Source organism: Nerophis ophidion, linkage group LG09, assembly GCF_033978795.1.
Source record: "Nerophis ophidion isolate RoL-2023_Sa linkage group LG09, RoL_Noph_v1.0, whole genome shotgun sequence".
NCBI classification, from domain to species: Eukaryota; Metazoa; Chordata; class Actinopteri; order Syngnathiformes; family Syngnathidae; genus Nerophis; species Nerophis ophidion.
The window spans coordinates 33162707-33187563 of NC_084619.1; the positions used below are offsets into that span (position 1 = coordinate 33162707).

The window sequence follows — 24857 nt, forward strand, 5'->3', positions numbered from 1 at the left end:
CAGCCACTCTGATTAATTTGATTTAAAATTGTAATCGTTTGACAGCACTACTTAAAACATATCGGTCAGTAAATTGCCAACCTCATCCTGTGATTCTTCATTGAGGAACAACATGCTTTTGGTCATGTAGTTAGGCACATAGGGCTTGTGGTTCTTTGGGGTTGCATCCTCATGCTTTACATCCATCCAGGAGAAGGCTGAACTCTGATTTCTTTCTTTAAATTTGTTTTCATGACAGTACGGCAAATAGGTTTCTCCACAGCACAAAGACTTCATGGCATCTTCATTTTTTCTTCGTGATCTGATAGCTACTGAGCTCACACAATCCTCTGCACTAATATGTGGATAAGTCTCACAGGACCTTCCTCTGGTTATTTTTGGGGGTCTGTTATTCCATATAGACTTGGAACACAAATGTTCATCTGCTCCAATTTCAGTGAGGTCTGATACAGGTACACTGATATTTGCATGAGGTTGAGGAGTGGTACAAGGCGGGTTGTTGGAGTCGGGCACAGAGCAGGAGCGATTTAAGACCCCCCTAACCCTGTGGAACTTCTGCTGAGCTTTTCTTCTCACTGGGGAGTTGTTGTGAGAGCGGCAATCCAGCTCTGTCAAACCAGCGCAGCATCCGTCTCCACTGTCAGCATCCTCATCACAAAGAGAGGAGTCCCAGCCCACACATACCTATAATAAAAAGTTATTTGTGGACAAAACCCACTATAATCTTTAACACATTTCCCCTCAGACAATATTGGATACTGTATTAGTAACTATTATTCACAGTACATTACATGACTACTTAACATAACATAACATAACATAACATAATAATTGAATTACATCTTTTCTATTGCTGCAAACTTGTATTTGTTATACAAGCAATTAAAAAATAACCAACCTGTTGTCTGGACAAACCATTTGCCTTGATAGAAGTGTTTATAGAAATATCTTTGCTAAAAAAATCTACACACAGTCTTCCGGGTTTGGGATGCTGCCATCTTGCCTCCCAGGAGCTATCTTGGCCATCTGTGGAAACACACGTAGAGGAATATGTCAAGCGAGAATTCTCCACAGAGATCAAATGTTGACATAGTGAGCAGAAATGATGGAATTACCTTGACAATTTGATACTGATTCGATAGAGAGCACACGCCGTCCAACTGAAGACAATTTGCGGCACACAGCTGCAGATGAGCAGTGGTGCAGCCGTGCTCGAGCCACAGAGAGAATGTCCTTGTTTGCCAATAAAAATAGAACGATTAAAAGCGGAATGATCATGATAACCTGTATGAAAACATCAAAAATGCAATATACTGTAGTACAGTAAGGTGTATGTAGTTAGAATGTAGGGATGTCGAAGAATGCTAAATTAGTTAACTAATTTCCATATAATGTTCTTTTTTCACTGCTTGCTGCAATACATTCCTGTAACAATTAAAGGCACACAATAAACATTACGGTATATTCCTTTAATTGTACTGCTCTTGTAAAAGTTACACTTCAGGGCCATACTGTGCTATTTTGTGTCCTTTAATGTAAAGCACGAACACTACTGATTTTAAATTGTATTATATATGTAAATTTATATAAAAATTGAAGCGATGATTTAACAAAAACAGAGTGACAATCCTTGAATCTAAGTAAAACTAAGACAATGCTATTCGGCAAAAGTAGAAAAGACAGTCAAACACAAATAAACATTGAAGACATTGACAGGGTAATCAAATCAAATCTAAATAGTAGGTGAAAAATATATATAACATTAACTAGGAATCTCATAAAAAACATACAAAATCAGGTGGCAACAAAAAATTCAATGAACAAAGCAAAATATGTTATCCCCTAAAAAAATACTCCATTCTCTCTACTGTTCTGAGTTGGGATGTGCCAATCAAACGGCCACCAATCGGTATCGGACGATGTGAAAAAGTTGTTGATTATTGCCTTTTAAATCTGATACAAATGCCGATCGTCTTTGGTTAACAAACGGGTAGCAGCTATATAATAGGGTTGTTAACGATAAACCAATGCGACCGGATATCCGATTTGAGAAGTGGCCGGTTCGGCTATGTCGGTTAAAGCCCCCTCAATTGATAACATTCGGCTATGAATCCTTAGGTTAATTGAGTGAAGACTCGTAATCCGGTTATCGTAGCGAAGTAGTAATCCGTTTAAGGTTTTTGTCTTTAAAACACGAGAGACAGGGTTGTTGGTAAAAAGAGTCACACGCTTGTTACGTTGCTTACGTAACTGGAGACAAGAACAGATGTAGATAAATATGGGTGTAGCGTGAGACTAGCAATTATGTGACAGTTTATCTTTAAAATAAAGTGGGAGTCATGGCTGCCGGACAAATAATTACAACACTGCAGATCGTCTCCGTGCTGTGCCGTTTGTTAATATTGTAACAATCCACGGAATGGAGGCTTAGACATATTTCCTGGTTGTCTTTCTTTATTTCACAAAATGCAACATTCTAGCACAAGGAGCTCAATCTCCGAGTCTCACTTTTTTTTCCGGCATCATTTAAACAGCTGTTCACCCCCACAACACAGATCACTTCCCATGCTTGTTCCAAAAGTCCGGCCCCCCAGTCAAGCCATTGGCTTGAACCCGTAGATGTCTGTGATGACACTGACTTGACTTGACTCATAGAAAATAAATATATTTGACATGTGACCATGCTCGTAACTACCACTGACGACATATTATACAACGCTACAAGCTTGGCACATTTATCTTTGGGCATTTTCACCCATTCCTCTTTGCGGCACATCTCAAGCTCCATCAAGTTGGATGGGAAGTGTTGGTTTCCATCCAGCATGTCTCTGTACATTGCTTCATTCATCTTATTCTAGTCAGGGAGGTGACCAAGAACCCATCAGAGCGCCAGCATTTCTCTGCGGAGAGAGGAGAACTGTCCAGAAGGACAACCATCTCTGCGACAATCCACCAATTAGACCTGTATGTTGTAGTAGCCGGACAAAAGCCATTCCTTCATAAAAGTTTGACAAAACGCATCTGAAATACTCTCAGACCATGATAAACAAATTTCTCTGGTCTGATGAGACAAAGATTGAACTTTTTGGCGTGAATGCCAGGCATCATGTTTGGAGGAAACCAGGCACTGCTCATCACAAGGCCGATATCATCTCTACAATTAAACATGGTGGTGGCAGGGCCGTAACCAGGATTTGACAAATACTGAGGTCAAAAAATGGTGGTTTAAGAGGAGCTTTAGATGGTTGAAATCATACGTTTTTCCAGCATCATATAAATAATACTACCTTGAGCAACACAATGAACAATCCACTCTTTTAAATTACTATGTTGAAGTTAATTAAGCGTATTAGACAATGTTTACATAATTAAAACATAAGTTTGGCAACTTTCCTTCTACTCAGACATAGATTGGAACTCACAACCTTCTGCTTTGAAGTTCATGTACTAGTCAAGAGTGCCACGTGACTAGTACCTCAATACATACATAAAGTGCCCAGAAATATGATATGAAAAAGAAAGTGACAGAAAACTACATTTAATGGGTGACAGAGGACAAAATAAAATATATCATCATTATTGTTATTATATAATGTATTTTTGTGAGGTTTACTAAAACTGCAAAATAATTGTGCAGCAGCATACCTGAATAAGTGGTCTATCCTCTGGCTTCTTCTGCTGCATTTTCTCCAAAAAGTTGTGTGTCTCTTCCTCCAACTCTGATTCCAGTTCAGGTTCAATCACAAAGTTCACTGCAGCAGAAAGAGTACAACCTAGAGAAAAAACATGTCCCTGTGGTCCAACACAGACGACAGGCAAAAAATACACCATGATCAACAGGAAGCAGCTGCATTTTGGGAAATAAAGTACTATTTTATACAAAAAAGAAAATATCAGGGCACAGAAACGTGTCTAATTTTTTGGCGTGAGCTCAGTCCTTAAGGACTTGGGCTATAGGAACCGCAAGGTACCAATTTGAGTCTGTGCCGTGGAAATAAATTCACTAACTATAGCTGGTCCTTGCTTTACAACGTTATGTGTTACTGTGTTTTGTGGTTACAAACAAGCTTCCAAAAAGAAATAAACTTAATTTTTGTCCATAAACACCAGATAAGCTTGAGATAAGTGAGTGCGCCGTGAAATAATATTTTATGGGCTAGATTTTCTAAGGTGTGAAATACCACACGCTAAATAGCATGTGCAATCTAAAAAAAATAATGTGTAATGGGCATAGTGCGTGTGATCTACTAAGACTGTTGTACAATTGATAACTAGTGCATACAGCTTTATTTAAATGAGGATTTTGCGTGTACTAAGCGGCTTTCACCATGAAGACATTCATTTACTGCACATTAATGTTAACATGCTCCTACTGTGGTATTTTGCTCTGTTTTAAAACATGCAGCAGACAAGTACCACTTTTTCTGAGCATTTTAGAAGCAGTTCTGCGATGTGATCTACAACAGAACCCAATTTTTGTACATGTACCAGGCAGACGTTGTTACGCTAACGTAATTTACACAATAACAATACCTTTAATAATATTAATAACATACATATAGACATAAAAAAGCTGTGAGCAAAATTACATTTGTAAAATAATTTTGGCAGTGTGTAAATATTATAAATTATGATACATGTGGCTTGAATCAGTTGTATCAAGTTCTTCAGTATATATCATGTTCAACCCCTGACAGATAATATTTCAATCCAAAATATCCTTCTGTCTTCACATTTTATGTATTAGCAATGCAACATTTAACCATAATAAAAATGGGAGCTGAATGGCAAAATTTACAACAGGTGTGTGACACTTGATTAAACAATGTCCTGGCTCAATGAAATTTGGTCCTCCTTATTGTGCTGTTTATGTTTTTGCATCTTGAGAACAAGACAACCCTTAACAATTGATCAAAATGATCTCCCCATTTCGATGTTGCAAATGTTCTCAGAGGGAAATAGCCACTGAGCTTAGCATGTCAGCTGCATGTTGCAACCGAAAAACAGAGCGACTGAAAGAGTCACAGAAAGCGTAATGTAAAAAGAAAAATCACCTGTTGTGAATATTGCCGTTCAGCTCCATGTTAGAGAACATAGAGATGTGCGAAAAGTAGAGAAACATTGAACAGTTGTACATTTTGATTTGAATGTTTAGAGAAGGTCAATTTGAGTTCACCGGTACAGGTTATCGTGTACATCTTAAAATGTTCCATTAATGCCGAATAGCCCTAACTTTTTGTGAGTAGTGTATATAGAAGGATGAAAACTGAGTTTCCCCCTTAGCGATCACAATTAGTATATTATAATAAGACTAAAAAAACACTCAGCGTGAATCTTTGCCAGGTCCTTTAGTACATAGTCCAAATGTATCTAAAAGTAAAATTAAAAAAAAAAAAAAAACTAAATCCAGACGGTAAGCCTGATGAACCCTTAAAATCTAATTACTTGTTCCTTATTCCATTTTTGACATTTTTTGAAAGTTTAATCAACATCCGTCCATACCTTTTTTGAGCTATGATGCTAACTAGGGCTAGGCGATATGGACAAAAACTGATGCCGAGATATTTTTAATCCGAATACGGTATATACGGGTATATTTAAAAACTATTTTAGAAACGTGCAAAATGCTTAAGGTTGTCTCAGTATTTTTACGGCTAGATAAACACACAAACACACAAGGAATGGCATGTGCTTTGCAAGTCAGGCGAAGAGAAGATCAAATGGCCGTAACAAAAGCACATAAAATAATAACAGGTATGGCGGTATTGTCTCAAATATATACCGCTTTCTAAAATATACCGGTATTAACTATTGGTAACTAAAACACAAACACAACTAATCTAGAAATCTTTCCTAACTTGGGACGCTAGGTTAGGCCAAACATAAAATCAACAGAAATGTTACAAATGAGCACTCACAATAAAACATTTAACATCAATAGATTATAGATTAACTATTGGGCTGTTTAGGATTTTCAACAAAGCAACATGGAGCATTAGACCAATTATTTTGCACCTCTCACCTCAAATGTACTGCCCGTGTTGTCAAACTCTGGCGGTATAAATGACCCTTCTGGATCATCTGCAGGTCAAAAAAATAAGACTTTGCATTAAGCAGTCAGTTTATGAGAATGTTATTATATCTCAACCTAATGAAATAGGAAATATGCATTGGTCTTAGTATTAAAGTGTTGGGTATGACTTCCTATTTTCACAGAGGGGAATTATTTCTGGTTTAGGACACCAATATATTGTAAACAATAAGTAGAATTGCTCTAATTGCCCCATTAATGTTATCATCGGCAATCATTATTGCATTAACCTCATAGTGGAGCTTTTTTTTTTTTTTTACAACATTAATTTAGTCATCCAGTGTGTAAAGCAGGGGTAGGCAACCTTTACCACTCAAAGAACCATTTTGACCCGTTTCACAAAATAAAGAAAATAATGGGAGACACAAAACTCTTGAAATTTATAATGAAATAACACTGTATACTGAGTTTTTTTTATTTATTTGTGTTATGTATAAATGAGGGGTCTCAGACATGCGGCCCGCAGTTAAATATGAAAATTATATGTTAGTGCGGCCAGTGAGTTTTATATGAATGCCTCTTATAAGCATTAGGCATACAATTCCCCCTGATTTGTCCCGGAGACTTGCGGGTTACAGAGTGACTATTCCCTCTGAAGTCTGCTGTGTTAAACCCAATCAACACAAATGAGGGCGTGCTACGATGGCACTCTCTTTAGTGGCCACCATAACTTACAGCTTACCAGTCACGTGTTGTATGTGGCTTCTGCAGACGCACAAATGCGACTGCAAGGCATTCTTGTTCAACAGGCATACAGTACAGGTCACACTGAGGGTGCCAGTTTAAACAACTTTAACACTGTTACAAATATGCGCCACATTGTGAACCCACACCAAACAAAAAATGACAAATACAGTTCGGGAAAACATCCGCACTGTAACCCAACATAAACACAACATAACAAATACCCAGAATCCCATGCAACCCTGATTATTCCAGGCTATATTATACACCCCGCTACCACCAACCCCCTCCTGCGTCGGTTGAGGTGCATGGGGTTTGGGGGGGGCGGAGTGTATAATATAGCCTGAAAGAGTCAGAGTTGCATGGGATTCTGCGTATTTGTTATGTTGTGTTTATGTTGTGTTACAGTGCGGATGTTTTCCCGAAATGAGTTTGTCATTCTTGTTTGGTGTGGGTTCACAGTGTGGCGCATATTAGTAAGAGTGTTAAAGTTGTTTATATCACAACCCTCAGTGTAACCTGCATGGCTGTTGAACAAGTATGCCTTGCAATCGTCTGAGAATTGTAATAGAGGTTTCACACAATACGTGACCGGCCGACACGCACATACAGTAGTGTTGTGTAAAAGCGGGCACAACTACATGTATTAGAAGATGTTATAGGTATGGACATCGCGGCCAGCTCTCAATGTTGCTGTCCGTGTGAAAATCGCAGTATGCAAACCTCAGACGATTTTAGGGAAAGGCACTGAGATCAGAAATCTCCCGGTGAATTCGGGAAAGTCGGCAAATCTACAGCTGAACCACACCAGAGTAATCAAAGATCCGCATGCGGCTCCGGAGCCGCGGGTTGCCGAACCCTGGTGATAAGGAATCACATGGCATATGGAATCAGATAACACAGTGTCATTGATATTCAAATTAATGCACTGTGTCCAGCATGAGAAACTACCGCAGGTGATTTAAGAACTCTTTTTAAAACCTGTCTATACACTACAGCGCCTCTAATGTTATGGAAACACAACTGCAGGCAAAGTATACTACAGTATATAGTACTTGCAAATGCTTATGAGACAACACACCTAGAAAAATGAACAACCTAGAGAAAAAACATGTCCTTGTGGTCCAGCACAGACGACAGGCAAAAAATACACCATGATCAACAGGAAATGTATTATTTTATACAAAAGGAACAGAGCAGGGCACGGTAATTTGTGAAACGTATCTGATTTTTTGTCATTACCTCAGTCCTTAAGGACTTGAGGTATTGGAAACACAAGGTATTGATTTGAGTCTGTGCCGCGGAAATATATTAACTAACTACAGCTGGTCCTCGCTTTACGACGTTACGTGTTACTGTGTTTTGTGGTTACAAACAAGCTTCCACAAATAAATTAAAAACTTTATTTTGGTCCATAAACACCAGATGAGGTTGAGAACTAGTTACAATGAGAGTGTGCCGTGAAACAATATTTTGTGGGCTAGATCTTCTATGCTGTCAAATACCATACGCTAAACAACATATGCAAACTAAAAAAAATCTATTAGTACTATTAGTGGGCGTGTTGCGAGTGATTTACTAAGACTGCGTGTACAATTGATAACTGGTGCATACTGTCAGGTTTGTACCTAACAGTTTGGTCATGTTTTAGTTTTTCATCTGTGTTTGTCTCATTTCCTGTCAGCGCTCTTATTTTGGTTATTTCCTTATTGTCTCCCTGAGTGCTGTTTCCCCTGAGCTGCGGCTGATTAGCACCTGGCCACACCTGGTGTCAGTCAATCAGCCAGATGCTATTTAAACCTGCTTTGTCCTCCACTCTGGGTTGGAGTATCATCGTGTTGTGTCGTTGTTAGCTGTATGCTGTAAGCTATTCCCTGGATCCTGACTCCTGTTCCTGCTTCCTGGTTTGTGCATCGTGTTTTCCTTTTCTTATTTTTGAACATTAAAACAATGTTTTCCTGCTCAATGCCTGCCACCATCTCTGCATCTTGGGGTTCTTCAACAACACATCGTGACAGAATACTCCAACCAAAGTCGAACCCTGCAGATATTTCAATGGCAAAGAGACTTCACAGAATTCTGGCGATGATGGCTGAATTAAAAAAAACTTCGGCCTTATTTCAAGCCCTCTCCCACCCATCCCTTTTGTCTGTGGGCTTATCTGGTGACGTCTGGGATCCGTCCCTTGAGAGGGGGGCTATGAGTAGCTGTGCAGCTGAGGAGGCACAGCTACTTCACACCCCAGTGGGTCTGCAACAGACGGCGCCATCATCTCCGGTAGGCCGGCAGACGGCGCCATGATCTCCGGTGAGCCAACAACAGACGCCAACATCATCTCCGGTGGGCCAGCAACAGACGGCGACATCATCTCCGGTGGGCCAGCATTAGACAGCGCCGCCATCCTCTCCGGTGGGCCAGCATTAGACAGCGCCGCCATCCTCTCCGGTGGGCCAGCAGCAGACGGCGCCACCATCCTCTCTGGTGGCCAGCAGAAGACGGCGCCACCATCTTGTCCGGTGGGCCAGCAGAGGGCGCCACCATACTCTTGTCGGCCACAGATGTGGTCGTTTCACGGGCGACCGCCTCGCCAATTGCGGCGGCGTTCAACTCGCCGTTGCAGCCTGACTCTTCCCCGCTGGTTTCGGTGACACCTGGCCTAGCGGCCTCCCTCCACCCTCCCTTGACTTTGGTCTGTTTTTTTGGAGGGGAGGTGGTTTTCTAGTACGTCTGGTATCCGTTATGGGAAGGGGGGCTACTGTCAGGTTTGTACCTGAGAGTTTGGTCATGTTTTAGTTTTTCCTTTGTGTTTGTCTCATTTCCTGTCAGCGCTCTTATTTTGGTTATTTCCTGATTGTCTCCCTGAGTGCTGCTTCCCTGAGCTGCGGCTGATTGGCACCTGGCCACACCTAGTGTCAATCAGCCAGGTGCTATTTAAACCTGCTTTGTCCTCCACTCTGGGTTGGAGTATTGTCGTGTCGTGTCGTTGCTAGCTGTATGCTGTAAACTATTCCCTGTATCCTGACTCCTGTTCCTGCTTCATGGTTTCTGATTCGTGTTTTCCTTTTCTTATTTTTGAACATTAAAACCATGTTTTCCTGCTCAATGCCTGCCACCATCTCTGCATCTTGGGTTTCGTCAACAACACATCGTGACACATACAGCTTAATTTAAATGAGGATTTTGCATGTACTAAGCCGCTTTCACCATGGAGACACTCATTTACTGCACATTCATGTTAAGGTGGCGATTTGTCCGGGGTGTACCCCGCCTTTCGCCGGAATGCAGCAGAGATAGTCTCCAGCACCCCCCGCGGCCCCAAAAGGGACAAGCGGTAGAAAATGGATGGATGGAGGATGGATCATGTTAACATGCTCCTACTGTGGTGTTTTGCTCTGTTTTAAAACATGCAGCCGACAAGTACCACTTTTTCTGAGCATTTTAGAAGCAGTTCTGCGATGGGGAAAAATTTAAATGAGACTCAGAAGTGTACAAATATACGATATTACAAAAGTATAGCAGTCATCATTAACAGATCATGTTAAATGTTAAATTAAATTTTTTTTTTATTACTAAACATATAACATTTATTAACACATAAACACATACAAAAGTACAGAAAATAGGTACAGTTGAGTAACTGTATTGATTTCCACGTAAAGGGAATTAGTATTGTATCGATTCAAATGAGAAAAGTACCCATCCCTATTTTCAGAAATCAATGCATTAATAACCATCAAATTGAAATACATTTACATTATGTATATTTTTTAAAAATACAAAATACAAAAGTTGACCTTGCTGTGGACTTACCGCTCAGCTGCTCCATAAAGCAAACATTCCCATGGGCATTGAAGGCCAGTGTATCTGGTGTGATGCACAGCGTGTGAAAAAGTTGAGAGGGTCGAATGCTCTGCAGCGCCAGAACACACTCTGCACATACTGCCCACACGTCCTCCTCCAACAGACAGCTGTCCCGCAAAGACAGAATGTCTGCGAGAGACACGTTCTCCTGTGGACAAATGACTCAGAGTTATGTCCGCATAAGCAAACACAAAACTCTAAACAAAACGACTAAAAAAGCTGCAGTTAAATCCTGAGAATTTTGAAAATAAAACCTTAATTTCCTGTATAATATATGTTATATACTATAATATATGATATTGTGGTGCCTCAACTTACGGATGCACCTTAACTCAGGCGTAATTTGATATACAAGCTTTGTCTCGGCTTTTTGTTATGCTTAAAGTTGGAAGCATACTTTAACTTTCCCTTGTAGATTAATAAAGTTTGTCTGAATCTAAGACTTAATATCGAGGGATTAAAAAAGCAAAAGCGGACCACAGGAGGTGCATAGAGTCCCATCTGTCCAGCAAAAAGTCACGGGAGGTGTGGCGGGGCATTCATGACATCACAAACTTCAAAGGCTGCGATGTGACAACTGCGGATCAGAGTGCGACACTGGCAGAGGAGCTTAACTGTTTCTTTGCCCGTTTCGAAACTCCCAGCGACACTCATCTGCTCCAGCCCTGCCCCCGCCCCCACCGGGCTCCGGCACCACTCCACTCACTGAACAGGAGCACAGTGTCAGACCAGTGCACCTGGCTGTGAACCCCAGGAAGGCTGCCGGACCAGACGGAGTACATGGAAAGGTGCTCAGGGCGTGCGTCCACCAGCTCGCTCCCCCCCTCACCAGGAGCTTCAACCTCTCCCTGGCTCAGGCAGTAATCCCATCCTGCCTGAAGTCATCTACAATAATCCCGGTGCCGAAAAAGTCTCCCATCACCAGCCTGAACGATTACCGACCAGTGGCCCTCACTCTAGTAATCATGAAGTGCTTCGAGAGATTGGTTCTCCAGCACATCAAGGACCATATCCCTCCAGACTTCGACCCCCACCAGTTCGCATACCGGGCGAACAGATCCACATAGGACGCCATCGCTGTTGCTGTCCACTCTGCTCTGAACCACCTGGAGCAGCAGCAGAGCTACATCCGGATGCTCTTTGTGGATTATAGTTCTGCCTGCAATACAATAATACCGGACAGACTCTGCAATAAACTGGACACTCTTGGCCTCCCCCCTCTCACAAGCGCAGGGATAAGAGACTTCCTAACGGAATTCTGATTTCTCTGGTCTATCACTCAAACACATAAGCAATGATTTCCTGGTTCCTATTGTTACACGATCGGGACAATGTTGTCAGATTTCACGAAAGAAAAAAGGAACCAACTCTATAGAAAAAATGTTGCTTATAATAGGCAGATGATAAACAGATTTGGCAAACCTGAAGGAGACTCCACATTAGTCTGGTACCTGAGTTAATGCTGAACGATATCATTACGGTAGGGATGGGCGATATATCGATATACTCGATATATCGCGGGTTTGTCTCTGTGCGATATAGAAAATGACTATATTGTGATATTCGAGTATACGTTCTCACGCAGTTACTTTTAGCTTGTGCATTACACTACAGGCTGTCCTCGCTTTTTCTTGTCTGTCCTTCTCATAGAGAGCAAGCGCACCTTCTTACATACGTCATATACTGTCACATCATATGTCACACACGTATACGCCCTCGCGGAGCAGAGAAGTGGCAGCATGGGTAACGTTAGCTGTGGTGCGAGTGGTAATACAAGAGAAAGAAGGTACGAATCTGGTAACAAATGAAGGAAGAATTAATTCTAAAGAAAAACAGCAGGGGGTCGATCGTCTGGCGGTGGTTTGGCTTCAAGTGGGAATATGTCGAACAGACAACCGTAATTTGTCAAGTGTGGGGCAAAAGCGTTGCTATAAAAAAGTAGCGTTACTGCTAATATGTAGCATCATTTGAAAAGTCACCTGCTAGAGAAGGAAGATGGCTTACTCTGCATGTCAACATCTCCATTCAGTGCCACACACCCAAACCATCAAAATGCCGAGGCAAACATTTCCAGATCAACACTGTATGAAAAAAATTGTGATTTTTTTTTTAGTTGTGATTTCCTTCCTGCATGAAAGTTTAAAATGAGCATATATTAATGCAGTATGAAGAAGAATGTTTTAATGTAGACACATAGAATCATCATACTGGTGTGATTATATGTATCTAGTGTTAATTCAAGGCTAAGGCAATATATTGAGATATATATCGTGTATCACGATACGGCCTAAAAAATATTGCGATATTAAAAAAAGGCCATATCGCCCAGCCCTACATTACAGTATAATATTTCATACACCTACTATAATAAACACTTGTTTGTTGAAATTATTTTTTAAACAATATTTCTTGTAAAAGTTTGTTGACGCGATGTGATTCGTGCCCTTTTCTGCTGAATGTCAAAGTGAAGAAACTTAAATAAAGCGCGGGTAAACGGTGTGAATAACTGTCAAAGGCAGCATCAAAAGATATGATGTATCGGTAAGATGGTAATGTCTCAAATACATACCTCTTTCTACATCGACTTGTACTGATACTTCTACCATAACTTCTGTGACTTATTGTGCAACTTAATTGTCTTGTAATTAATGTACATCAGAGCTATTCAATTGTTTGTATTTTTTTGTATTTAGTGTATTAGATTCTGCAATTAGTGTTTGAAACCCACTGTACGCAATATCTGAAGAGCATGGAAAAAAGCATTTCACTGTGGTGTAGTCTGCAAGTGACAAATAATAAACTTGAACTTGATCTTGAAATGATACCGGTATAACTCGTAATACCAGATTACCACCCTTAATTGACAGTGAAATATGGCGCATTATCATATACTGATATCAAACAGCTTCTATCCAACCTGGCTTGTTCAGTCAAGCACATGGCAGGACCTTCAAATAAAATGTTTTTGTTTTTCTGATTGGGGTGACAGACATTAGTATTGAATATTGGCTAAAGGTACAGTACAATTTAATGATAAGTCAATCACAGCCAGAGATCAGGTAGCTACTGTAAGAAGGTGTTGTTACACATAAGACAATTAGCCCAATCAATAGAAAAGCCAGAAGCAACGGTGGGTTATCTTGTAGTTGTTCAATAGTTAAGGATGAGTGCCGAATTCGGTAGGCTTATATATGTACCAGCCGAATTCGATTGGTACTATAGCATACTGATCTACGTAAAAACAGTTTTAATTTTCGATACCTGGTTCGCACGTGATGCAATGGAATGTTTCAGACACGACACCAGCTCAAGCACTTGGCGGGCAAACAGACATAATCATAGCTGACTGCTTCTAGATAATGTCATAACTTTCCATGCCAACAAAGTGCATGCCTTATAGAAAGTGATCTTAAAAAGACAACACTTTTCAAGCAAGTTTGATGGTAGTTTACATTGAAATATGCCACATGTGGTACATGCTCCTAATTAGCATTGGCTATTTTCTGTTCAAAACCTCCAAATTTGGCTATCAAAATGTAAACTAAAATGCATGTAAAAATTAAGCAGCTGGTGTAAAATAAAATAAAATAAAATACTGCCCTGCAATGAGGTGGAGACTTGTCAAGTGTCTACCCCGCCTTCTGCCCGATTGTAGCAGAGATAGGCACCAGCGCACCCCCGTGGCCCCAAAGGGAATAAGCGGTAGAAAATGGATTGATGGAAAATAAAATACTTACAGTATAAACACTTCCTAGGGCTCAACTAATGACAAAGCTGGGACATCCAGCTAAATGGCAAAAAGTACTTCCTGGCTCTGGCAACACCTAAGAAAAACTAAAATGAGACTCAGGAGTGTAAGAAAACAAGATGTAACAACTGAATACCGCATTTATTTGTACCAGTTCATGATGAATGTTAACATTTAAAATTAAATGTTATTATTAAACAATTAGCATTTATTACCAAATGAACACACACAAAAGTACTGAAAATTGGTATAGTGAAGTACAGACTCGTTTTTTACGTGCAATGTTTGGCTGTACAATAACTGAGATGGTATATAAAAAACGTAGCAAAATTATTGCAAAAATGCTCGTCAAAAGCCGAATCATACAAAAAGTGGGGCGTTTGACAACCAAGGTACCACTGTACAGACATCAATGATGGGAAAGGTAAGAACATGTACTGTATGTGGAGTGTACATTATGTCCTAGTGAAAAGTGCTTGTCCGTGTCCAATGTGAGAAACTTTATTCTCATCAAACATCTCTAGATGGCATAAGCCAGATAATTAAAAATATAAAAAAAAAAAAGGTATACCAGTAACTAATTACAGTTCATCTTAGAAGGAATCATTCCATTATTAATTAAATTATGTATTTATGTATTCAAAGAAATGAACTACAAACCTCGTGTCCATATCAGTTGGGAAATTGTGTTAGATGTAAATATAAATGGAAAGCGCTTTGAGTACTTTGAAGGTAGAAAAGCGCTATACAAGTACAACCCATTTACCCATTTAATACAATGATTTGCAAATGATTTTCAACCCATATTCAGTTGAATATGCTACAAAGACAGGCACGCCTGCAGTCCAAACTGATAAACACTTTTTTTTTTGCAAATAATCATTAACTTTAGAATTTGATGCCAGCAACACGTGACAAAGAAGTTAGGAAATGTGGCAAAAAATACTGATAAAGTTTAGAAATACTCATCAAACACTTATTTGGAACATCCCACAGGTGTTCAGGCTAATTGGGAACAGGTGGGTGCTATGATTGGGTTTAAAAGTAGCTTCCATGTAATGGTAAGTAATTCACAAACAAAGATGGGGCCAGGGTCAACAATTTGTAAGCAAATTGTCGAACAGTTTTAGAACAACATTTCTCAACGAGCTATTGCAAGGAATTTAGGTATTTTACCTTATACGGTCCATAAAAACATCAAAAGGTTCAGAGAATCTGGAAAAATCACTGCACGTAAGCGATGATATTACGGACCATTGATCCCTCAGGCGGTACTGCATCAAAAACCGACATCTGTGTGTAAAGGATATCACCACATGGGCTCAGGAACACTTCAGAAAACCACTGTCAGTAACTACAGTTGGTTGCTACATCTGTAAATGCAAGTTACAACTCTACTATGCAAAGCAAAACTCATTTATCAACAACACCAAGGAATGCCGCTGGCTTCGCTGGGCCCGAGCTCATCTAAGATGGACTGATGCAAAGTGGAAAAGTGTTCTGTGGTCTGACGAGTCCACATTTCAAATTTTTTGGGGAAACTGTGGACGTGGTGTCCTTCGGAACAAAGAGGAAAATAACCATCCGGATTGTTATAGGCGCAAAGTTGAAAAGCCAGCATCTGTGATGGTATGGGGGTGTATTAGTGCCCAAGGCATGGGTAACTTACATATGTGAAGGCACCATTAATGCTGAAAGGTACATACAGGTTTTGGAGCAACATATGTTGTCATCCAAGCGACGTTATCATGGATGCCCCTGCTTATTTCAGCAAGACAATGCCAAGCCACGTGTTACAACAGCTTGGCTTCGTAGTAAAAGAGTGTGGTTACTTTCCTGGCACGCCTGCAGTCCAGACCTGTCCCCCATCAAAAATGTGTGGCGCATTATGAAGCGTAAAATACGACAGCGGAGACCCCGGACTGTTGAACAACTAAAGCTCTACATAAAACAAAAATGAGAAAGAATTCCACTTCCAAAGCTTCAACAATTATTTTCTTCAGTTCCCAAAATGTTTATTGACTGTTTTTAAAAGAAAAGGTGATGTAACACAGTGGTGAACATGGTCTTTCCCAACTACTTTGGCACGTGTTGCAGTCAAGAAATTCTAAGTTAATTATTATTTGCATAAAAAAATAAAGTTTATGAGTTTGAACATCAAATATTTAGTTTTTTAGTGCATTCAATTGAATATGGGTTGAAAAGGGTTTGCAAATCATTGTATTCCGTTTATATTTACATCTAACACAATTTCCCAACTCATATAGAAACCGGGTTTATACTTCTTCATGAATTGCCACATTAAGGTTGTAATTCATGGAGGAGTTCGAGTACCTAAATGATCCAAGGAGCTATTTTGTTGGGAGCTACATGCCCCTGGAAGAGTTTCTCAATGCAAACTGGTCTGAGATGATGGGTCAGACTAAAAGCGGTCCAAAAGACTCTTGAGAAGAAAAGAAGATCCAGGAACCGCATCTTTCCCGGGCGAGGGATGCTAGGGCCCCACTCTGGAGCCAGGCCAAGGTCAGGGGCTCATCAGTGCGCACCCGATGGTCGGGACTTTCTTAACAGAGCCTGGCTGGGCACAGCCCGAAAAAGAGATTGGGAACCCCCAACTGGCAGAACCACTACCTGCAGGGGGATCCATGAGAGTCTGGTGCACCGTGCGCCTTTTCTCCTATGGGGGAAAATGAAATCGGTAGCTGCTTACCGTAGTTGTGAGACCTGCTGTGGCTAAATATTGGTCCATATATAAGGCGCACCGGATTATAAGGCGCACTGTCAGCTTTTGAGAAAATTTTGGGTTTTTAGGTGCGCCTTATAGTGAGGAAAATACGGTACCCTCACTTTGCCTTTGCCCGGGGACAACTGATGAAAATTAGCTTCTACCGTAGCTATATCTGGCCTGTGCAACATATGTATAGTGAAAAATGTCTGTATCAGATAGGGCTGGGCAATATGGCCTTTTTTTTTATATTTCAATATTTTCAGGCCATATCGGGATATACGATATATATCTCGATATTTTGCCTTGGACTTGAATTAACACTTGATACATATAATTACAGCAGTATGATGATTCTATGTGTCTTCATTAAAACATTGTTCTTCATACTGCATTATTATATACTACTTTTAAACTTTCATGCAGAGAAGGAAATCACAACAACCGTATTTTTTAAACTATAAGTCGCAGTTTTTTTCATAGTTTGGCCTGGGATGCGACATATACTCCGGATTGACCAAAACTGTATTTGTTAAACAGTTATTAAGCAGTGGCACAAACGTTCATGTCATTTCCAAAACAGAAAGTGCAAGATTGTCAGAGACATTTTAAGTGTCAAATAAAAATGAGCTGCATAATAGAAAATTAAATAGTGTATGTCTTTCGCTATGCGGTAGGTTCCTGCGGACGTTATCAAATTCGATTTTTTCAATACGGTGTTGATGTGGAATTGTTAGCCTCAGCATTTTGATGGTGTGGCACCGAACGGAGATGTTCATATGCAGTTTGAAGCACTCTTCATTCTCTAGCGGGTAACTTTTCAAATGATGCTACATATTAGCAGTAATGCTACTTTTTATAGAAACGCTTGTGCTGCAAGCTTGACTTATTATGGGTGTCTGTTCGACATATTCCCACTTCAAGCCAAACCACCGCCAGACGATGGACCCCCTGCTGTTTTTCTTGGGAATTAATGTTTCCTTCATTCGCACATTCTGTCTCTCGTACCACCACTCGCAAGGCTCTGCTAACGTCACAGCTAACGTTACCCATGCTGCTACCTCTCTGCTGGGTGAGGGTGTATACGTATGTGACGTATGACGTGACAGTATGTGACGTGTGTAAGAAAGTGTGTTTGTCTGTGAGACAGGAAAGAGCGAGGAGAGCCTGCAGTGTAATGCCCGCAGCTAAAAGCAACTGCGTGAGATCGTATACTCGAATATCACGATATAGTAATTTTCTATATAGCACAGAGACCAACCCGCGATATATCGTGCATATCGAAATATCGCCCAGCCCTAGTATCAAATAAACAAACGGCACACAGCCAAAGATCAACACAGTCCTGCACTCCAACCAGTGGAACAGAGAATGTGAGTGCGAAGGATAATACCCACTGAATCAGGAAAACAAACTAATAACAACCTGTGTCCTACCTTAACAGATTCTGCAAAGCGGGGAGATTGTATCACTGTCAGTCTGCACCACTCTGAAGCAAATTTCAGCTTATGCGCCAAAAAACATTCCCCACAGTGGACATTAATACATGTGTAAAGGTAGATGTGTATATTAAGAAGCTGCTGAATGGTCTGTCTGACGTGTTTTAATTTGTTCTTTTCTCCTGAGTCTACAAACTGGATGCGCAAGCATTAGTCTTGCTCACTGGGTCGGACATACATTTTTGGTGCTGTCAACTCTGACCTCTCTGGATCGTCACTCAAACAGGTCAGTGTGCAACATAAACAATCGTTTCCTAGTACCTAATGTAACACGGCGGAGACAGTGTTGTCATTTCTCACGAGAGAAACAAGATACCAGCTGCATAATGAAAACATGCCCAAAGACGCTTATAATAAGCGGACTTGGCAACACTGGACGGAGAAGCAGCCCGAGGGGGAAAATGGCATTAGTCCATGGTAAATAGTAAAAAGTTAAAGTTAAAGTACCAATGATTGTCACACACATACTAGATGTGGCGAAAATATTCTCTGCGTTTGACCCATCACACTTGATCACCCCCTGGGAGGTGAGGGGAGCAGTGGGCAGCAGCGGTGCCGCGCCCAGGAATCATTTTTGGTGATTTAACCCCCAATTCCAACCCTTAAAGCTGATAACGGATCCCATTTTTATAGTCTTTGGTATGACTCGGCCGGGGTTTGAACTCACGACCTACCGATCTCAGGGCGGACACTCTAACCACTAGGCCACTGAGTAGGTTGTACAGGGTGTATATTATTATTAAATTATATAAAACTACAGTAGTTGTTTGTAGTACATTCTATTGTATTGACTTTCAAACAGTATATATTATCTAAAAGTTAGTTTTTATTTTAAAGTGCACTTTACGGATTAAATTGAATTCCATTAATTTCAAGGAGCAGGGCTGCTTTGAGACATGAGCATTCTGAGTTACGAGCTCGGTCGTAGAAAGCAATGTGGTCGTACTTTATGAAAAAAATTAATGTTCTTAAAACTGGTTGTTACTAACTTGTTGTATTTTTCTGTAACTTGGATCTGAACATTTTGAATTTTATTAAAAAGCAAGGCCATTTGGCACATCTTTACCACAACCTCCACATGGACACCATGCAGTGATTCCACACACCCACTCAGTAGAGTGAGTCATCTGTGAACAAACGCGTTCAGTTTTCATGATACATTCAGTAGAGTATTCAGTTTTTCCTTTTGTATTTATAAAGACCACAGGAAGCTCTACTGCAGCTAATGGGGATGTTAATAAAACAATATCATCTACCATTCTGATGCGGCCTTTGATGATAGCAGGCTGTTCTGTTTTTTTCCTTAAATAATAAAAACGCTGCACTGCAAATATCATACCCCCTTATCTAATAAATACAATCGTTAAAGTGACTATTTACTCCTCCCAAAGTCATCAATGCATGTTCAGCTGTAACTGAATAGTCTACCAGGGAAATTATTCTTCATAGGCATGAAGTAGTTTTGTGTAAACAAATGCTTAACTATGGTTCCGCACATTGTGAAGAAAGCATGCTGAAGTGATCTCGCAGAATGATCACAGTTATAGGTCACAAAGTTGTTCTTCAAACCACAGGCGCCCCATAAATAGACAGTTACTCTAGAGAACAGTACAAAGGGAAGCTCAAAGTTCTACACGCTGTCCTACATAGGGTTGGCTGCAAACGTTTGCAATCTGGTTGGAGTGTCATTGCACTTCTGTGTTAGCTCAAACTGAGATGATTATTGAAAGATACGGCAGAACTCACAGATGGCATGTGATTTTACGCTGTGTTTTTGTGTTGGCACAAACTTTCTCAGGCTTTGCTAGCTGTTATTTGTGACAACTGGGTTGAAAAAAATCTAACAAATCACACAGTGCAAATCATTTTTAACGCTGCAATTATGTCAGTTAAAATCTTTTAAATTAAATTCTCTTACCACTATTCAGGTCTATTTTCCATACAAAAGGTGCACCGAATTATAGGGAGCATTAAAGGGGTCTGATTATGATTTTTTTTTTTCTACATTTAGACACTTTCCTAAAACACTTCTTTCCCTAACATGTAATGGTAGTTCTTTGGTCAAAATGTTGGATAGTTTTTGTTATACCGACCATCTTCAAGCCTCTTTCTGACCGTCTCATCAGTATGCGTCGTTGTGTGGTTGGTCTTATTTATGTGACTACACTTGGACAGTGTCTTCTTCCTGTCAGCTTTGTTGTACTGGCACTTTTTAGAGCTTCCATAGCGAGTCTAAACGGTAAGTTAGAACTGTACACTAGTTTATATTGGATATGCAGAGGATGAATGCTCCGCAAAAAGAGGATATAGCAAAAGGGGGATCTTGTTCACTAAGGTGTGGACAACAATGGCAGACAGGTGCACATTTTCGGGATTCATAATACAAAACAGCAGGAACCATTAGGTTGAAAAAAAATTGGTTTTGCATAATATGTGAAAACAAAACGGAAGATAACATGTTTCCTATTGTAATAGGTGCCATTCGGGGGTCCTTAATCACACACACACACACACACACACACACACACACACACACACACACACACACACACACACACACACACACACACACACACCATAATAATACCCGTATGTTGAAGCACAGCACGTCTGACTACGGTAACCGTAATGCGCCGCGTTCCATTTGTAGCTTACCAAAGTCATACGGAAACATTTTGGCAGATTCTTTTGACTGCTGTGTGTAATGTTCTTAATTCTCGATGAAACATTAAAGGCCTACTGAAACCCACTACTACCGACCACGCAGTCTGATAGTTTATAGAATAGAATAGAGTTTTATTGTCATTATTGCAATGAACAGGTTCAAAGAACAACGAAATTGGAGCAGCGCCTCCTAAGGTGCATATACAATATGGTAGTATAAATAGTAAAAAAAAAAAAAGATAGAGATGACAGATGTATCTATGTATATGTATATGTATCCACACAGATGCATATCTGCATGCATATGAATACATATACACACATACATAAAACATTATTGCACATTGTAGTCCGAAAAAATAGAAAAAAACATTTAAACATTATACATGAGGACATGATGGACATATTGTGCTCACTCAGTGCCTGTTTAATGCTACTATGGCTCTTGGGTAAAAGCTATTTTTTAGTCTATTGGTGCTCGCTTTTAGCACCCTGTAGCGTATGCCTGAGGGTAGCAGTTCCAGGTGGCTGTGCCCGGGGTGGAATGGGTCTTTCAGGATGCTCTGTCATATATATATATATATATATATATATATATATATATATATATATATATATATATATATATATATGTATATATATATACATATATCAATGATGAAATATCAACATAGCAACACATGCCAATATGGCCTTTTTAGTTACCTAAATTGCAATTTTAAATTTCCCGCAAAGTGTCCTGTTGAAAACGTCGCGGTACGTTGACGTGTATGATGACGCGTGCAATTGACGTCACCGGTTGTAGCGGACATTTTTTTCCAGCCCAATCCAAAATATAAGTCGTCTGCTTTAATCTCATAATTCCACAGTATTCTGGATATCTGTGTTGCTGAATCTTTTGCAATTTGGTCAATTAATATAGGAGACTACGAATAAGAAAGATGTTGGTGGAAAGCGGTGTATTTCAGCCGGCTGTAGCAACACAAACACAGCTGGTGTTTCTTTGTTTGTTGTGAAGCTTTAATATTGAACAGAGCGGTCAAGCAAACATGTTTCTCTACCACATGTCAACCGGCAGGTTTCGGTGAGAAAATGGTGGTAATAAGTCGGCTCTTACCGTAAACATGAGCGGAGCTTGTGTCGTTCCTCCTGCAGCTGTCAAAGAGGCAGCTGCGACTTTTTTGGCTCTTCCATGGCTTTCTTCAGAGACACTGGCGGTCACCACATCCCTCCGACTTTCAGGTATGACTATATAATCTCACTAAAACACTAGTAACACAATAAGCAGATAAGGGATTTTCCAGAATTATCCTAGTAAATGTGTTTAATAACATCTGAATCGCTCCCACTGCCCTTGCCTTTTTTTTTTTCTTCTAGTCCTTCACTCCCACTTTCGTCATCCACGAATCCTTCATCGTTGCTCAAATTAATGGGGAAATTGTCGCTTTCTCAGTCTGAATCGCTCTCGCTGCTGGTGGCCATGATTGTAAACAATGTTCAGATATGAGGAGCCCTACAACCTGTGACGTCACGCGCACATCGTCTGCTACTTCCGGTACAGGCAAGGCTTTTTTATTAGCAAACTAAAGTTGTGAACTTTATCCTCGATGTTCTCTACTAAATCCTTTTAGCAAAAATATGGCAATATCGCGAAATGATCAAGTATGACACATAGAATGGACCTGCTATCCCCGTTTAAATAAGAAAATCTAATTTCAGTAGGCCTCTAAAGTTTTAGGCTTGCTGGCTAACCTGTACTTGCAAGTGTCATTTATTGAAAAGGGGGCGTCAACCTGCAGTCCACATGTATCTCTTATGATTGACTGCCATCTACTGGTCACATTTATGATTACACCATGTACAACTAGGGCTGGGCGATATATCGATATACTCGATATATCGCAGGTTTGTCTCTGTGCGATATAGAAAATGAAGCAGTTGCTTTTAGCTGCTGGCATTACACTACAGGCTCTTCCCACTCTTTGTTGTCTCTCCTTCTCACAGACAGCAAGCGCACCTTCTTACATACGTCACATAGGTATACGCCCTCGCGGAGCAGAGAGGTGGCAGCATCTCCATTCGGTGCCACATTTGACAGTTTTTGAAATATTTGTGTGACATCATGCACAAAAATGCACTTAATTTGTTTTAAACCATTGTAGTGGTGTTCTGTACAAAAAGTGCACTTTAAGTTAATGTTGTTTTGATATGTTATCTTAGTGACATCATGCACAATAGTGCACTCATAGCTTGTTTTTAAATGTCTCTGACAATCTTGCACTTTCTGTTTTGGAAATGACATGAATGTTTGTGCCACTGCTTAGTAATTGTTTAATAAATACAGTTTTGCTGAATTGACTTAGTTGTTATTTCCCTCTCTGCATGAAAGTTTAAAACAAGCATATATTAATGCAGTATGAACAAAAATGTTTTACTGTAGACACATAGAATCATCATACTGGTGTATGCATCAAAGGTTCCTTCAAGGCAAAATATCACGATGTATATCGTGTATCGTGACATCGCCCCAAAATATTGAGATATTAATAAAAGGCCATATCGCCCAGCCCTACTTCTTCCTACTCCTTCTCTGACATGATGTAGAGTGAAAAGATATTATATTGTGTGATGTATTATGCTGTAAGTGTGTTCATGTTCGAAATAAACTAAAGAAAGAAGGAAAAGAAAGAAAGAATTATAACTCAGTACAGACCAGTGCAGTATTATTATACTGAATAAGTCATCCCAAAACCTCACTCTGCCCTGGATAGACATTTCCAAATTGTGAACAAATAGTATACATTATATTCGTCAAAATATCCTGGAGATGGCAGGATTTTACGCAGTAACCTGCATCTTTCTTTTATGCAGAGATGTGTTGAAAGTACCTGCAACTACTACAAATACAAATACTCATACCTATATCTGTAATAAAATATGATTTTAATGAATTTAAAGATCCTAAAACAGTGGTTCTCAAATGGGGGTAAGCGTACCCCTGGGGGCACTTGAAGGTATGTCAAGGGGTACGTGAGATTTTTCAAAAATATCTTAAAAATAGCAACAATTCAAAGATCCTTTATAAATATATCAATTGAATAATACTTCAACAAAATATGAATGTAAGTTCATAAACTGTGAAAAAGAATACAACAATTCAGTGTTGACAGCTACATTTTTTGTGGACATGTTCCATAAATATTGATGTTAAAGATTTTTTTTCTGTGAAGAAATGTTTAGAAATAAGTTCATGAATCCAGATGGATCTCTATTACAATCCCCAAAGAGAGCACTTTAGGTTGATGATTACTTCTATGTGTAGAAATCTTTATTTATAATTGAATGACTTTTTTATTTTTCAACAAGTTTTTAGTTATTTTCATATCTTTTTTTCCAAATAGTTCAAGAAAGACCACTAAAAATGAGCAATATTTCGCACTGATGACATAGTGCTGTATTTTACTTCTTTATCTCTTTTTTTCAACCAAAAATGCTTTGCTCTGATTAGGGGGTACTTGAATTAAAAAAATGTTCCCAGGGGGTACATCACTGAAAAAAGGTTGAGAACCACTGTCCTAAAACAAA

General features: G+C 39.8%; 1 protein-coding gene across 1 annotated transcript in view; it reads right to left on the reverse strand.

Moving 5' to 3' along the window:
- The window catches only part of LOC133559773 (kinase non-catalytic C-lobe domain-containing protein 1), a 69919-nt gene that overhangs the window by 44728 nt on the left and 334 nt on the right, over positions 1 to 24857 (reverse strand). Inside the window, exons 2-7 of the mRNA XM_061911839.1 lie at positions 10586 to 10784; positions 6023 to 6081; positions 3646 to 3792; positions 1116 to 1233; positions 899 to 1026; positions 82 to 684 (exon numbers count right to left, since the gene is read on the reverse strand). Of these exons, the coding sequence (XP_061767823.1) occupies positions 82 to 684; positions 899 to 1026; positions 1116 to 1233; positions 3646 to 3792; positions 6023 to 6081; positions 10586 to 10784 (1254 nt within the window). The remainder of the gene's footprint in view (positions 1 to 81; positions 685 to 898; positions 1027 to 1115; positions 1234 to 3645; positions 3793 to 6022; positions 6082 to 10585; positions 10785 to 24857) is intronic.